The 18,300-nt window shown below is 43.9% G+C and overlaps 1 protein-coding gene across 1 annotated transcript in view; it reads left to right on the top strand.

Moving 5' to 3' along the window:
- Positions 1 to 15,527, top strand: part of VAX2 (ventral anterior homeobox 2) — a 51,397-nt gene extending 35,870 nt beyond the window's left edge. The window contains exon 3 of the mRNA XM_075187514.1: positions 14,377 to 15,527. Coding sequence (XP_075043615.1) covers positions 14,377 to 14,841 — 465 coding nt within the window. The 3' untranslated portion in view covers positions 14,842 to 15,527. The remainder of the gene's footprint in view (positions 1 to 14,376) is intronic.
- The last annotated feature ends 2,773 nt before the right edge of the window (positions 15,528 to 18,300 follow it).

Genomic DNA, 18,300 nt, shown 5'->3' with positions numbered 1-18,300 from the left:
TCCAGATCCTGTCTCTCTGATAGGTCCCAATCTTCAACTCCTCATTCTATTATATATTCCCGATCCTGTCTCTGTGATAGGTCCCAATCTTCAACTCATCATTCTATTATATATTCCAGATCCTGTCTCTGTGATAGGTCCCAATCTTCAACTCCTCATTCTATTATATATTCCCGATCCTGTCTCTGTGATAGGTCCCAATCTTCAGCTCATCATTCTGTTATATATTCCATATCCTGTCTCACTGATAGGTCCCAATCTTCAACTCCTCATTCTATTATATATTCTAGATCCTGTCTCTATGATAGGTCCCAATCTTCAGCTCATCATTCTGTTATATATTCCCGATCCTGTCTCTCTGATAGGTCCCAATCTTCAACTCCTCATTCTGTTATATATTCTAGATCCTGTCTCTGTGATAGGTCCCAATCTTCAACTCATCATTCTATTATATATTCCAGATCCTGTCTCTGTGATAGGTCCCAATCTTCAACTCCTCATTCTATTATATATTCCCGATCCTGTCTCTGTGATAGGTCCCAATCTTCAGCTCATCATTCTGTTATATATTCCATATCCTGTCTCTCTGATAGGTCCCAATCTTCAACTCCTCATTCTATTATATATTCTAGATCCTGTCTCTATGATAGGTCCCAATCTTCAGCTCATCATTCTGTTATATATTCCCGATCATGTCTCTCTGATAGGTCCCAATCTTCAACTCCTCATTCTATTATATATTCTAGATCCTGTCTCTGTGATAGGTCCCAATCTTCAGCTCATCATTCTGTTATATATTCCAGATCCTGTCTCTCTGATAGGTTCCAATATTCAGTTCATCATTCTGCCTTATATTCTGTGCCAAACTTCTCTCTACCTCAGCTGGTGTCAGTGCCGCTATGCTGTAAGGCAGCGATGTACCTGTGGCAGATCTAGTGGCAGATCTAGTGGTAGATCTAGTGGCAGATCTAGTGGCAGATCTAGTGGCAGGCCCTCTTTCAAAGGAAAGAATATGTGGCTGATGACATTGAACATGATTTACCCAGGGTCACCAGTATCATGACACCACTAGGAGGGAAAAGAGACAAGTGCTTAGTAGGACTTATAGAACAGAGGTTTCCCCAATCTATAACATGTGGGTGCTGAAAGAAAGCATGAAGTATGTGTAGGAATGGAGATAGGATAATACAGAGATTAAACAGAAAAGAGGGTGTCTTGAAAGAAAGATATTCTGTGTGTGTTGTGTGTCCATTCTACACGTTCATTTTCCAATTGAGAAGCCTTCTCATTTTCCCTCTGTGATGTACCAGTAACGCAAGTAACGAATGAGGACAATTGCTGGAGCAGATAATTTGCAGATCTACTGTACAAAATTGAGATTTCATTTTATGGAACAAGACATTCCAATGGAACACCAGGTGTTAGAGTTACAGATCCTTTATAGCCGCACAGATATCAATAGAAGGCTCTTTGCACACTCTAGTTGTATTTTCTAAGTGGAGCACATAATATGAACAGGTCAAGCAATGCAAATAATAAAATAAAATTTAAAATGATAAGATTCAATTAATTAGTTCCCCAGATATCTCATTACTGTTGTGAGTTCTTTAATACATGGGAACATTGTTATTATTATCGTGGTAGCTGGTATAACTTTGAAGTAAGCCTAGCAATTTTGCAGACAGGCGTATTTCAGACCTGGACCAAAATTCTACCAAATCACATAAAGCGTCTGTTCAAACAGGTCTTAAAAAATTGCTGTACTTTAAACTGGGCACAATTCTGTTTTAAAAATAAAGTGCGGTCCTCTTGTGTTTTTCCACATATGACTCTCGGTCAATTTACTAATATAGGGGCATATTTATTAACTGACACATTTTTGACACAATCACTTTCCTTCCTTATCGCAATGATAAGAAATGAAAGATCGTGAGCATTTATTAAAAGTGTTCTGCTCGGGACAGCAGTCGCGATACACGGCTGTCCGGGGGAACCCCTATCTCCTAATTCTTCTATGGTCACTATCGGCAAAGTGGCTACCTTTAGTCACCGGAGGGGAGACAGGTGAGATGCGGTGAGGGATCTGAAGATCCCTCTACCACAATGCTCATCCAATAGGATTCAATGGCTGTCGGTCACATGTTCCAAACTCTTCGATTTGTTTTAGTACTTCAGTACGATAACTGGAGATATCCGCTGTGATGTCCTAGTTATAAATACAGGGGATACAAAATTGCAGTGGTCCCCCAAATGCCATTTTCGGGGGATAAGGAGCTTGATAAATAGGCCTCTTGGCAGAATTTGATAATCCCTCTTTTTAACGAAAAACTGACCCCCCCCCCCCCCCCAATTATTTGGCCTGATAGTTGCAGAGCACTTACGCTAGACTACACCTGTATAACCAACAAGACTTGTCTCTGTACGCCCATTACATCCAACAATTTGACTTTTGTTTGTTTGCAAATTTCTGTTTCACAGCTAACCTGTGTTTAATAACCCGGAGCCGGTCTGAGCACTGCGTTTTAGCCCTAAGCACGGCCCGCACTCCACAATCTCTGAGTGTGAGGGGCACAAATGAAAACTATAATTGTCCTTTTCTTAAGCTGTGCAGAAAATGATTTACTTAAACAAGAGAGTGGGCTTAGAGCAGGGATTTCCCAGCAGGCACTTGTCCTGGCTTTTGTGTCTGTCACATTCACTTAACAATAACAGACTTTCGTTATTATAATGAATGATTTAGTTCAGCTACTTATTATTTTACACACTGGTTCCTGTGGTCACACTATATGTATTTTAATTTATATTTCCTAGTCGTATTTACTAGGAAAACTACATTTAGTCATGAACCTCATTATCTTGAAAGACAAACTGGAAAAAGTATATTTATTCACATGAATTGTGTTTCTTTGACACAGAGGGGGAAAAGTTCATATTTTAATCAGATTTAATTTGTATAAAACTATATAATTACAATACATTATTCTAGGTTTGGGGTTAGAAATAATAAATGAAAATGATGATTCACACATTCTTAAATAATAGCCATAAATTGCCTAAGCAGGCAATTTCAACCTTAAATGAGACAGTCCTCAACCAGCAATACTGACATCACCTAGACAGTCCTCAATCAGCAATATTGACCATGACCTAGACAGTCCTTAAATAGCAATATTGACCATGACCTAGACAATCCTCAACCAGCAATATCGGCCATGACCTAGACAGTCCTCAACTGGAAATACTGACTATCACCTAGACAGTCCTGAAACAGCAATATTGACCATCTCTTAGACAGTCCTCAAGCAGCAATATCGACCATGACCTAGACAGTCCTCAACCATTAATATCGACCATGACCTAGACAGTCCTCAATTAGCAATATTGATCATGACCTAGACAGTCCTCAACCAGCAATACCGACCATGACCTAGACAGTCCTCAACCAGCAATACTGACCATCTCCTAGACAGTCCTCAACCAGCAATACTGACCATGACCTAGACAGTCCTCAGCCATTAATATCGACCATGACCTAGACAGTCCTCAACCATTAATATCGACCGTCACCTAGACAGTCCTCAATTAGCAATATTGACAATGACCTAGACAGTCCTCAGCCAGCAATACTGACATCACCTAGACAGTCCTCAGTCAGCACTATCTACCCTGACCTAGACAGTCCTCAACCAGTAACACTGACCATGACCTAGATAGTCCTCAACCAGTAACACTGACCATGACCTAGACAGTCCTCAACCAGCAATACTGACCATCTCCTAGACAGTCCTCAACCAGCAATACTGACCATGACCTAGACAGTCCTCAGCCATTAATATCGACCATGACCTAGACAGTCCTCAACCAGCAATATCAACAATGAACTGGACCATCCCCGACAGCAATTTCAGCCATTCATGAGACAGTCAACTACCAGCAAACAGTCCTTAACCAGTATTATCAACCTTGATCTAGACCTGTCCTAGAACAGCAATATTCACCATAAATGTGTAAGAACCTGGCTCCGACCTGTAAACAATTGCAAAACACAGTTAGTGTAATTTGGGTTGCTGCCCGGTGCCCAGGCCTCCAGAGCTACCAACAGACCATGTTTTCAGGATTTCTGTCTGTAGAAACAGGTGGTATAATTACTGACTCAACCAAATACATTAACTTACCTGTGAACGATTAAAGAGATCCTGAAATAATGAACTGTTAGGTAGCTCTTGAGGACTGAGTGTGGGATATGCCGTCTGGTTTCCTTGTCTATGTTGCAGCCACAAAATTGTTTAACCAGGAAAAGTTGTTGTGTTGTTCTCTACTCTTGATACATTCAAAATAGCAATTTTTTAATTGTGTTTTTCATGGATATAAATGCATTTAATATTAATTTGCAGTGTTTTATTGCAGTTTGTGCTCTCCGGTTATTTATTGGGTGGGACGTGGTAAGGTCACGCCGGGAAGGACCCTAGGGGTCTGTCGGTGTGGATGGCGAAGGGGGTCATATCTTTTGCACTATGGTAATCTCCCTCGTACTTTTCAGTTAAGTAAATAAATATATAAGCAGGAATGTACTCATATAAAATGATGTTCAGGATGTTCTGTAAATGGATTGTAAACTGCTGTGGATAAAATCCAACTCTTTAATCCCTGGGCTGGTTGGGGAATCACGTAGAGATTCTAGATCTCCGGCCGAGAGAGAGATAATGGTCCATTTTAGTGTACAAATCACACCGCGCAGACAATGTTATGTTGTGTGTTCCTATTGATTTGCTATTACTGCGAGCGTTGGCTGTCAGACTTTATTGTCAGCTGGTAACCAGTTCTGCAGCATCCAGAAGACACAAAGCGGGACCATTGTTCCAAACATTACATAGCAATTACCACTTCTGCAAAACAGTCTCTGCAATGTCGGATAGAGTGGGCGATTAACATCATGGGCGACACAAAGGTGATCCCCGGGTGTGTTATAGGGAAGTAGCCGCTATTTGCAGGTCACAGGGCCAGAGGACTGACAGTTTTTAACAAATTTAGGTAGCTTCTAATCCAAGCCTTTGGTCACACTTCACTTAAAGCAAAACAATGGAGCTGTAGGGAATAAAGACAATGCTGTATAATAATGGCTTTTTAAAAAATAAATAAATCACAACCCCCCAATTAATTGGATGGTTTGCAAAGTTGTTTCTAACCTACATACTTGTGGTTTGGAAATGTCATTGGGCGGGAAGCCACTACTTCCGTTGCGTGCACACAGGTGTCCAGACCACAGTTCCTCAGAATAATATACTGCTTTGCAGAGAGATGTAACTCCTAAAAACTAGTTAGGTGACCTTGGAGGCGGTGGAGGATTTTGGGGCTTGTGGGAGGCGCGCAGGGAAAACACACCAGATGGTAATGATTAATCTCATCAACATGTGCGCCGTCCCTCGACTCCACCTTCTCCAGACACTCAAGTCGCAAATACTGAATATTTTGTCCCCAATTGTAAAGTGCTACGGAATATGTTGGCGCTATATAAATAAATGATGATGATATGAAAGAAAAAGTGGAATAGCGCAGCTCCTTCCTCCATAATTGTAGACCCCACATCATCCCTCTGTTTGAGCCGTGTTCCGTTCCACTGCTCAAACACATATGGTTCTATTATTATTATTATTATTATTATCATTTATTTGTTAGGCGCCACAAGGTATCCGCAGTGCCGCACACAGTACTAACAGTAGAATATACAGGGTGAAAGCATACAGAACAATGAACAAAAAGTACCAATACTTCAGAAACTCCAGCCAGTCATATGCAGTAAAGACGGAGCGGAAGAACAGGTATGGAGACAGGAGGGGAGGGGGCCCTGCTCATACGAGCTTACATCCTAAGGGAGGGTACACAGACCAGGCACAAGAGGAGCCAGTTGAGGCAAGAGGAGAGAAGGGAGGACGAGCTAAAGGAAGGAGATGGGGGTTAAGTAGATGGTTGGTAGGCTTTGAGGAAGAGGTGAGTTTTGAGTGCACGTTTGAAGGAGCACAGAGTAGGAGAGAGACGTATGGAACAAGGGAGATCGTTCAGGAGAAGGGGGGCTGCATGGGAAAAGTCTTGGATTCTGGAGTGGGAAGAGGTGATGAGAGTGGAGGAGAGGCGTCGGTCGTTGGCCGAGCGCAGGTAGCGGGCAGGAGTGTGAATGGAGAGTAGGTTAGAGATATAAGGGGCAGTAGAGTTGGAGAGAGCCTTGTAAGTGGTGGTGAGGAGTTTGAAAAGGATTCTGTAGGGGAAGGGGAGCCAGTGTAAGGCAAGGAAGAGAGGGGAGGCAGAGGAGGAGCGGCGTGAGAGGAAGATGAGTCTTGCAGCCGCATTGAGTATAGAGCGGAGGGGGGAGAGACGGGAGTGGGGGAGGCCAGTGAGGAGGAGGTTACAATAATCGAGGCGGGAGATGATGAGTGCGTGGATGATAGTTTTGGTGGCATCCTGAGAGAGAAAAGGACGGATGCGGGCGATGTTGCGTAGTTGGAAGCGACAGGCTTGGGCAAGGGAGTGAATGTGGGGGGCAAAAGAGAGAGATGAGTCGAGGGTGACACCCAGGCAGCGAAGTTGGGTGACAGAGGAGATGGTGGTGTTATTGACGACAATAGAGAGGTCATGGTGGGATGGGAGTCTGGGTGGAGGAAAGACAATGCGGTATAGACAATGCGGGCAAAAGCAGTGATAGGCAACAGGGCCCCTCCGAGCCTTCACCTGTGGCCCCTGGGCTCCTTCCTGCTTTATTGTCACATGTGTTTGTTATAGCGTGTGACACTTGTTTATAATGCCTCTGATATGTTATTACACTTGGGTGTCTCTTTTGTTTTGTTATAACTTATTACTGAGATTAGGGGTGATGTGCGGAGCTCTTGAGCGTTAGAGGGCCGCCCGTACACCCCCTAAAGTGTATCGGGTGGGTTAAAAGCCGTATTCTTTTTTACTTTGTTGAAGTAACGCTGCAGCTCTCTGCAAAGCAGTTAACCCTTAGAGTTACAGAGAAACCCAACAGAACAATAAACGACAGCGCCCGCGGAGGGTCTTGTTCATTTTGGCCCATGAATGGTGAAAGGAATTGAATGGACAAGAAGAGCTTATAAGACACTGGGTATAATGTGCCAGGTTATATCCGCATATTTGATTGTACAATCAGGTCTCCTGTAAATGTGACCAGGAGGGGTGAGATTTCGTCCCCCGTTGTCGCCCTCCGATCATTTCTTTTCAGGCCTGGAAGGTAAACGACGGCTGGAAAGCGGAATAGCTTCTCCTCTCCCTGTAGGAACTGTCTTTCCAGGATGGTAAGGAAAGGTCGGCCTGCTGAGAGCCCATAAAGTGCAGACGGGCTAATTAACTGCCTAATAAAAGACTCAGAGTAATGCTTATTATACAGGAATTCCTGCGGCCTTAACTGCCAATACTTCCCCTGAAATCACCTTGTATTTCATTTTTTTACTTTTAAAAGAGAACTAATAAAAAAATCCTTTACATTACAGCTCCATGTAAGAGGCGTGTACGTGTAATATAATAATATAACCATATAATAATAATAATAATATAAAGTGAATTAAATTGGTTGTGTAATCTTAGGGTGTTCTGGCTGTGAGCTGCTCTTGTAATGTAAAGATGGAGTCATACTACACTGTACTCAGCAGTTCTGGACATTGATTGTGCTAAACAGGAATAAAAACAGCTGTGAATTGCCATTTATGGTTACATTGATCCAAGTCAGTGAAGGTTGTTGGACAGACTTTTGCAGAAGTGTGGCAGTGTGCAGAGAGTAACTTCTGATTGATTTCTTGCAAGATCAGAGCTGATCTAATCGCTGATCCCACCAGTCTGGAAATGACAGTGCTGCAAACCGAACTTATTAGAATAAATTCGTCATGCAGGGTAGAACTTTACTGTAGATTACCAGTGCATTATTTTCATAGGGGGCTTCACATGTAACTACCCTGATTTTTCCAAACAGTCCTGATCTGGTCCCTGTAAGGGGTCGAGCTTGCAGCAATAAAGGATTGGTCTCACCCAAAAGTGTGTGCTCTGGGCAAATTCTGACCTGGGACATTCAATGTTTCAACTCCCTAACATCTCAAAAGTGTTATTTATAACCCATGAATTCACCTGCACTGAACCCAGACTGTGAGCGGCAGCTATTGGCTATTAACTCTGGAAGATGTTTTTTTAAACACCGCAATCCTTTGACCTCAGTTGCAGAATGTCTGCGGCATTAGGGAGGAGCTAAGAGACATTTATCCATGGGAAAAAATATTTTGTTATGGTTTTAAAGTATTTTCAACCAATCAGCTTTCACCCTTCATAGATGTGTTTCCTGGCTTCCCAGTCTTCCAGGTCCGGTGTCCATCCAGCCATATCGATGGTGAAGGTGCTGTGGCCCCAACTTACGTTATTGTATCGTGATCAGTGCAGGGAGAGGGCTGACAAGTGTATTATGACAATGGGTGTTAGGGACGCCGGACTTGACATACTTGCAGGGGCCATAAAGTAAAATACCCCTAGATGCTGTAGACAGGATTTCTAATAATAATATATTTATAAATTGTTTTGATGGCTTAGTAAATGCTTTGGTAATATGTAAATGATGCATTTAAAAGAATGGTAAATAGGATGGTGGAGTGATATGGTTCAACATTCTTCACTTCTTGTAAGTGAGCATGTAGCTGTTTAACCAGATAAGTAGACCCTGGAACTAGCACTGTACCTGTAATCGCCAACTGCCCAGAGCCAGGAACTAGCACTGTACCTGTAATCACCAACTGCCCAGAGCCAGGAACTAGCACTGTACCTGTAATCACCAACTACCCAGAGCCAGGAACTAGCACTGTACCTGTAATCACCAACTACCCAGAGCCAGGAACTAGCACTGTACCTGTAATCACCAACTGCCCAGAGCCAGGAACTAGCACTGTACCTGTAATCACCAACTGCCCAGAGCCAGGAACTAGCACTGTACCTGTAATCACCAACTACCCAGAGCCAGGAACTAGCACTGTACCTGTAATCACCAACTGCCCAGAGCCAGGAACTAGCACTGTACCTGTAATCACCAACTACCCAGAGCCAGGAACTAGCACTGTACCTGTAATCACCAACTACCCAGAGCCAGGAACTAGCACTGTACCTGTAATCACCAACTGCCCAGAGCCAGGAACTAGCACTGTACCTGTAATCACCAACTGCCCAGAGCCAGGAACTAGCACTGTACCTGTAATCACCAACTACCCAGAGCCAGGAACTAGCACTGTACCTGTAATCACCAACTGCCCAGAGCCAGGAACTAGCACTGTACCTGTAATCACCAACTACCCAGAGCCAGGAACTAGCACTGTACCTGTAATCACCAACTACCCAGAGCCAGGAACTAGCACTGTACCTGTAATCACCAACTGCCCAGAGCCAGGAACTAGCACTGTACCTGTAATCACCAACTGCCCAGAGCCAGGAACTAGCACTGTACCTGTAATCACCAACTGCCCAGAGCCAGGAACTAGCACTGTACCTGTAATCACCAACTACCCAGAGCCAGGAACTAGCACTGTACCTGTAATCACCAACTGCCCAGAGCCAGGAACTAGCACTGTACCTGTAATCACCAACTACCCAGAGCCAGGAACTAGCACTGTACCTGTAATCACCATCTGCCCAGAGCCAGGAACTAGCACTGTAACTGTAATCATCAACTACCTAGAGCCAGGAACTAGCACTGTACCTGTAATCACGAACTGCCCAGAGCCAGGAACTAGCACTGTACCTGTAATCACCAACTACCCAGAGCCAGGAACTAGCACTGTACCTGTAATCACCAACTGACTAGATGCCAGGAACTAGCACTGTACCTGTAATCACCAACTACCCAGAGCCAGGAACTAGCACTGTACCTGTAATCACCAACTGACTAGATACCAGGAACTAGCACTGTACCTGTAATCACCAACTACCCAGAGCCAGGAACTAGCACTGTACCTGTAATCACCAACTGCCCAGAGCCAGGAACTAGCACTGTAACTGTAATCACCAACTACCCAGAGCCAGGAACTAGCACTGTACCTGTAATCACCAACTACCCAGAGCCAGGAACTAGCACTGTAACTGTAATCACCAACTGCCCAGAGCCAGGAACTAGCACTGTACCTGTAATCACCAACTACCCAGAGCCAGGAACTAGCACTGTACCTGTAATCACCAACTGCCCAGAGCCAGGAACTAGCACTGTAACTGTAATCACCAACTACCCAGAGCCAGGAACTAGCACTGTACCTGTAATCACCAACTGACTAGATGCCAGGAACTAGCACTGTACCTGTATTCACCAACTGACTAGATGCCAGGAACTAGCGCTGTACCTGTAATCACCAACTGACTAGATGCCAGGAACTAGCGCTGTACCTGTAATCACCAACTACCCAGAGCCAGGAACTAGCACTGTACCTGTAATCACCAACTGACTAGATGCCAGGAACTAGCACTGTACCTGTAATCACCAACTGACTAGATGCCAGGAACTAGCACTGTACCTGTAATCACCAACTGACTAGATGCCAGGCACTAGCACTGTACCTGTAATCACCAACTGACTAGATGCCAGGAACTAGCACTGTACCTGTAATCACCAACTGACTAGATGCCAGGAACTAGCACTGTACCTGTAATCACCAACTGACTAGATGCCAGGAACTAGCACTGTACCTGTAATCACCAACTACCCAGAGCCAGGAACTAGCACTGTACCTGTAATCACCAACTGACTAGATGCCAGGAACTAGCAATGTACCTGTAATCACCAACTGACTAGATGCCAGGAACTAGCACTGTACCTGTAATCACCAACTGACTAGATGCCAGGCACTAGCACTGTACCTGTAATCACCAACTACCCAGAGCCAGGAACTAGCACTGTACCTGTAATCACCAACTACCCAGAGCCAGGAACTAGCACTGTACCTGTAATCACCAACTACCCAGAGCCAGGAACTAGCACTGTACCTGTAATCACCAACTGACTAGATGCCAGGAACTAGCACTGTACCTGTAATCACCAACTGACTAGATGCCAGGAACTAGCACTGTACCTGTAATCACCAACTGACTAGATGCCAGGCACTAGCACTGTACCTGTAATCACCAACTGACTAGATGCCAGGAACTAGCACTGTACCTGTAATCACCAACTGACTAGATGCCAGGAACTAGCACTGTACCTGTAATCACCAACTGACTAGATGCCAGGAACTAGCACTGTACCTGTAATCACCAACTGCCCAGAGCCAGGAACTAGCACTGTACCTGTAATCACCAACTGCCCAGAGCCAGGAACTAGCACTGTACCTGTAATCACCAACTACCCAGAGCCAGGAACTAGCACTGTACCTGTAATCACCAACTGCCCAGAGCCAGGAACTAGCACTGTACCTGTAATCATCAACTACCTAGAGCCAGGAACTAGCACTGTACCTGTAATCACCAACTGCCCAGAGCCAGGAACTAGCACTGTACCTGTAATCACCAACTGCCCAGAGCCAGGAACTAGCACTGTACCTGTAATCACCAACTACCCAGAGCCAGGAACTAGCAATGTACCTGTAATCACCAACTACCCAGAGCCAGGAACTAGCACTGTACCTGTAATCATCAATTACCCAGAGCCAGGAACTAGCACTGTAACTGTAATCATCAACTACCTAGAGCCAGGAACTAGCACTGTACCTGTAATCACGAACTGCCCAGAGCCAGGAACTAGCTTTGTACCTGTAATCACCAACTACCCAGAGCCAGGAACTAGCACTGTACCTGTAATCACCAACTACCCAGATCCTGGAACTAGCACAGTGTCTGTAATCACCAACTACCCAGAGCCAGGAACTAGCACTGTACCTGTAATCACCAACTGACTAGATGCCAGGAACTAGCACTGTACATGTAATCATCAATTACCCAGAGCCAGGAACTAGCACTGTAACTGTAATCATCAACTACCTAGAGCCAGGAACTAGCACTGTACCTGTAATCACGAACTGCCCAGAGCCAGGAACTAGCACTGTACCTGTAATCACCAACTACCCAGAGCCAGGAACTAGCACTGTACCTGTAATCACCAACTACCCAGAGCCAGGAACTAGCACTGTACCTGTAATCACCAACTACCCAGAGCCAGGAACTAGCACTGTACCTGTAATCACCAACTGCCCAGAGCCAGGAACTAGCACTGTAACTGTAATCACCAACTACCCAGAGCCAGGAACTAGCACTGTACCTGTAATCACCAACTGACTAGATGCCAGGAACTAGCACTGTACCTGTATTCACCAACTGACTAGATGCCAGGAACTAGCACTGTACCTGTAATCACCAACTGACTAGATGCCAGGAACTAGCACTGTACCTGTAATCACCAACTGACTAGATGCCAGGAACTAGCACTGTACCTGTAATCACCAACTACCCAGAGCCAGGAACTAGCACTGTACCTGTAATCACCAACTACCCAGAGCCAGGAACTAGCACTGTACCTGTAATCACCAACTGACTAGATGCCCGGAACTAGCACTGTACCTGTAATCACCAACTACCCAGAGCCAGGAACTAGCACTGTACCTGTAATCACCAACTGACTAGATGCCAGGAACTAGCACTGTACATGTAATCATCAATTACCCAGAGCCAGGAACTAGCACTGTACCTGTAATCACCAACTGACTAGATGCCAGGAACTAGCACTGTACCTGTAATCACCAACTGACTAGATGCCAGGCACTAGCACTGTACCTGTAATCACCAACTACCCAGAGCCAGGAACTAGCACTGTACCTGTAATCACCAACTACCCAGAGCCAGGAACTAGCACTGTACCTGTAATCACCAACTGCCCAGAGCCAGGAACTAGCACTGTACCTGTAATCACCAACTGCCCAGAGCCAGGAACTAGCACTGTACCTGTAATCACCAACTACCCAGAGCCAGGAACTAGCACTGTACCTGTAACTATGAACATGTCGCCCCAACCCACACCTCTTAGATTGTAAGCTCACTTGGGCAGTGCTGTCTTTGCCTTCTGATTCATGTCATTGTATGATATATAATAATATCATGATCATTGAACATCACTGTGCAATATGTTGGCACATTATAAATAAAACATAATAATAATAATAATAATTGAGAGGGTCGGTAAGACATAACTGCAGGGTTTCCACAGATCAGAGAAGTCTGTAGAATGAATTGTAATAGTTCAATGCAGTAAAGACAAAAGTTATCTGTGTATAATAAGGAATTAAATAAGATTGTGTCGAACTGTATTTCAACCCTTTTTAAGGAAAATTATTTGATTTACTTTAGATGGTACGTTACTGCTCTAATGTATAGCTTCAACCTCTACCTCTTCCAGACATTGTGTCCAGAATGGAACCTTCTGTATTTGGTGGAGTTGTCTCAAGATCTCATCCTTCTGGGATAAGGTCCGAGACTTTGTAGCCTCCCTCCTTCCATGTCAGGTTCTTAAAATCCCTGGTACTTCGTTTTTATGCTACCCTCTGGAAGAGACAGACAAACACTCGGCTAAACTAGCCTGTCATATTCTTGTAGCGGCAAAATGGCTCATAGCCAAATTCTGGAAACGCCGGGAACCACCACGCATTTCTACCCTTATTTCTTATGTTTGGTTCATTGGACGCATGGAGAAGACCATCTCCAAGACAAGGACCATACCTTTATTTAGATCGGGGCCCCCTGGCTATTTTTTCAAAGCCAACTAGCACAAATACCTACTTCATCTAAGTTCTCCCGTCTCCCCCTTAAAACCGACACTGATACCCGTTTTTTTTCCCCCGAAAACTCAGTCCCGATTATTCTGGTGTTCCTTGTATCTCTTTGCTCTTACATCTAAATACATTGAAATTTATGTGATCTGGTGGTCTTCATGAACTTAGACCCCATATCTCAATCCTCCACTTCCTTCCTAACCACCAAAATTCTATTTTGTTTAACAAACTGGTGGTACACTTGCTATTTGTCCCAGTTTTACTATATTGATATACAACTTATGTTTGTATTTTTGTTATAAAACTTCGGATTCTGTATAACTGCTGTTTTCTTTATATACCTGTTTGTTTTTGATTGTCTCCAGTTACTGTTAAATAAAAAGTAAAAAAACAACAACAAACTAATTACAGCTTTTGTGGATGTCCCTTTGAACCGAATAAGTCAGAGTTCTCTTTTGGTAGAATAACGTACGATAAGGGCTGATAGGTTTATCTCCTAAGGAGAGACCTGTATGTCCCATCCTTGGTCTGTAACTTTGCATTAGGTGTGAAAGAGAATTTGATCATGATTTTCACTCTCCATATTTCTTTCTCTCAGGTCAAAGTCTGGTTCCAGAATCGTAGGACCAAGCAGAAGAAGGACCAGAGCAGGGACTCTGAGAAACGCTCCTCATCCACCTCGGAATCATTTGCTACCTGCAATATTTTACGGTTGTTGGAACAAGGTAGACTATTGTCGGTCCCAGCGCCACCCAATTTGCTTTCTCCTAGTCAAAACCCAATGGTCACCTCATCGGCAAACGGGTCGAGTCTGGGAACGTCAGGAAGCACGTCTCCTGGTATAAGCAGTACACCTCCTGGAATCGGGGCCTTCACTCTTCAAGTTCCGTCCTTAGCTTCCTCAACTTCTCCGAGGTTGCCAGCTTCGCTTTGTTTCCCCGGTCCTCTATTGGGGGGCCTACATGAAATACCCCCTGGGTACGGACTAGGAAGCTCAGCCTTTGAGCCTTACACCCGTCTGGAAAGAAAAGACAATATCTCCAGCAAAAAGCCAAGTTCCTAAGAATCGATAACTGATGTGAAGGTGTCAAAAGTCCACTGTGTTTGCTTCCTGTCCACACACCTAGTGACTGGTCTTGCAAGTCAAATATCAAGAGATTGTTTAACCAAATGTGTCTAGTGGTGTGTGTTTGTTTCACGGTGATAACAATACCTGGATAGAATGTACAAAACATGGAGGCAGGAGTAGGGTATGTCCAGTGGGTAGGATAGCCAGGACTGAAGTTTCCAGCCACTGATCGTTGGGCTATAAGACCACATTACTAAGTGATATGTGTCATCTCTACTCCATGTTAATGACCCGATAATGGGATGTAGCTGCTTCGCCCCCGGCAATGACCGAGCCTGTTCAGATGCAATGTACATCAGGATGCAAGAAAAGGATGTAAATGCATTATTTATCCCAGAGGAATATCATTTGATTGACATATTGACTGACATGATGTATTTAAAGGAGAACTAATACTGTTTCCCCCCCCCCCATTTTATTTTATACATGATAAACTGTGTTACCTCACCATTCCACTGCGACAGGGGCAGTGACATGATGTGGGGAGGGGAATGGAGGCAGCAGGAAGCCACAGACTGAGAGTTATATAGTGAAAGGAGCAGGGTCCTCCAGCAGCACAGAATATATCAGGAGATGAGTGATGTGTTAGTGAGGACAGGGCTGCATGTGACATGGGCAGTTACATGATGTGAGGAGGGGAATGGAGGCAGCAGGAAGCCACAGACTGAGAGTTATATAGTGGAAGGTGCAGGGTCCCCAGCAGCACAGAGTATATCAGGAGATGAGTTATGTGTTAGTGAGGACAGGGCTGCATGTGACAGGGGCAGTGACATGATGTGAGGAGGGGAATAGAGGCAGCAGGAAGCCACAGACTGAGAGTTATATAGTGGAAGGAGTAGGGTCCCCCAGCAGCACAGAGTTTATCGGGAGATGAGTGATGTGTTAGTGAGGACAGGGCTGCATGTGACATGGGCAGTGACATGATGTGAGGAGGGGAATGGAGGCAGCAGGAAGCCAGAGACTGAGAGTTATAAAGTAGAAGTAGCAGGGTCCCCCAGCAGCACAGAGTAGATAAGTCAGGCAAATGTTACAATGAGGCAGGAAGACAGAATAGTGAATGTTTTTATGCATGGGTTATTTTTAAGTGAAAATCATCATCATCATCATCATCACCATATATTTATATAGCGCCACTGATTCCGCAGCGCTGTACAGAGAAATCACTCACATCAGTCCCTGCCCCATTGGAGCTTACAGTCTAAATTCCCTAACAGACACAAAGATACCAACAGAAAGACTAGGGTCAATTTTGATAGCAGCCAATTAACCTACTAATATGTTTTTGTGGTATTAGTCAGTCTCCCTCCCTGTCATTATATATTAAGTATTTTAGTCTATCACATTATTTGTGATGTGGAAATGTGTATCTTTTGAAATTGTCCTGAAATTACAATGTCCACTGTCTATTTTTTTTTTATCATTTAGTTCTCCTTTAAATCGCTATATAGACTCCCATAGGGCCCTCTGCATATATGTTGGAGGTATATTCAGTGACTATACAGTCAGGTCCAATGTTTCAAATCCTGTAAAACACACTCAGCCGTAGTGATGGTAATTTGACCTCAGTTGCTACCTGTAACATTACAGACATCTAGTCTAGTACGACACCAAAACAATTTAACGTACAAGAAAATAAATAAATGATAACCATTCCGTCAATTTGCGTCACTAAGGTTTTAGCATAGCCGAAAATGGAAAAGAATTACTTGTGTCATTGCTATTTAGTAATCTAGTATCAAAGTGAATCTTGGTTTGTAGATCATAAAAAAATCATTACCATGAAAAATCGATGTCAGTGTCTCACTGGTCATTTACAGAGGTGCTGGTTAGGACTGGTAAACAATTGGTGACTTTAGACGGCTCCACTGAACCTGGCGGTGGTACAGCTAGGAAATTAGGCACCGTTCTTGAATGGCGTCCGCTGTCTTAGAGAGAGCGCCCTGGCAGCCATATTGTTGGTGTCAGGAGGATGCAGCTTAGCGATTCGCCTCATAAATACAGATAATGAAGTCACTTTGCGATGTCACTGGATCCAAAAAATGGCTGCAGCTGTTTTAAAAGAAATTCTTATTAAATTTTCCTGTCAGAGGCTGCCATGTCATGCTGGGACTTGTGGTTCCAACACAGCTGGAGAGACACTGGTGACCAAGTTAAAGAAATAATAAGCATCTTTTAACAAAAAAAAACAAAAAACCTTTCACCATTAACTACGGTGGCAGCCATTTTGTGGGCAGAGCCAGTGACATCACGGAGGGACTCTAAAATGGAGGGGCCATCAAAATGAAAAAAAATACAAAACACTCAACTGTTGCCAATAAGACACCCCCAGGTCACAAAATCTTTTTTTATTTCTAATAGAAGACATTAACACCGTAGCGAGACATTGCCGCCATTTTGGAATGAATCAGATCCTGACTGGTATGGTTAGCGGTAGGTGGTCACATGACCGGTGTGTTAGGGGTCATGGAGCACCTGGGGTCAGGTAACATGTAACACTGTCTAGCACTTGCTAGTGACAATGACACAAAAGGTCGCTATAGATGTTCTGTGACCAGTCCTAATTTATCTTTTTTTGTCCTCTTAAAAATATAAATCCATGTTTTATGTCATTCTAAGGACAAAATAATGTTGTGCTCAGTGCTCGGTACTGAAAAAAATGTATTTTTTTTTTCTTTCTTCAACCTCACAAAATAAAACTTGTCTGCTTTTGGTAAACCTGGCTTGTGTCTGTGACAAAAGTACTTTGCAGTACAAAAGGGATCGAGTTGCCCCATGCAGGACGACTGCAGGCTTTGCACTGGTTGGTTGCTATGCGCCCTCCTGCCCGTTTTGCTAAATACATTGCTTTCTCCCTCTCGTTTCCACTATAACGGGTTTGTTTAATATTTGCCCTTGGATATGACTCAGATCTGCTCTGCCCCATTTACTGAATAAAATTGCATCCGGGTAAAAGATCTGTGTCGTATCCAAGGGGCGCAAAGTCAAAGGAGATTTTAGAAGAGGTGGTTGTACAGTAAGTAGCCTTTTGAGGCTATTGCTAACAGGGGCCCAGGGGAGAAATCATATACAAAAATAATTAAACCTTAAGTGATTTAAGCATTGGATTACCATTTAATATGTGTGCAAGCTGAAATTATGCAGTTGACCTTGCTGATGAATTTACACAGGTATGTATGAATGATAAAGTATGTAATGCCCTCTATTATATTTGCTCCTCCCAGAATTCCCATTATTACGTCAGCCAGACCACAGTGCAGAATGAATTCAGTATTAATTCTGTCAAATGTGGAGCTTACAAACATGATTCTAGAACGGAATTCCATGAAACTGGAAGATTGTATCACCTGAAATTCCGCCTAAACTCCACTTTCCCAGCAGCCTCCTGTTTCTGAG

Source organism: Mixophyes fleayi, chromosome 1, assembly GCF_038048845.1.
Source record: "Mixophyes fleayi isolate aMixFle1 chromosome 1, aMixFle1.hap1, whole genome shotgun sequence".
Classification (NCBI taxonomy): Eukaryota; Metazoa; Chordata; class Amphibia; order Anura; family Limnodynastidae; genus Mixophyes; species Mixophyes fleayi.
Note: the sequence above shows the minus strand (reverse complement) of the source record. Positions and strands in the feature narration are given on the sequence as shown.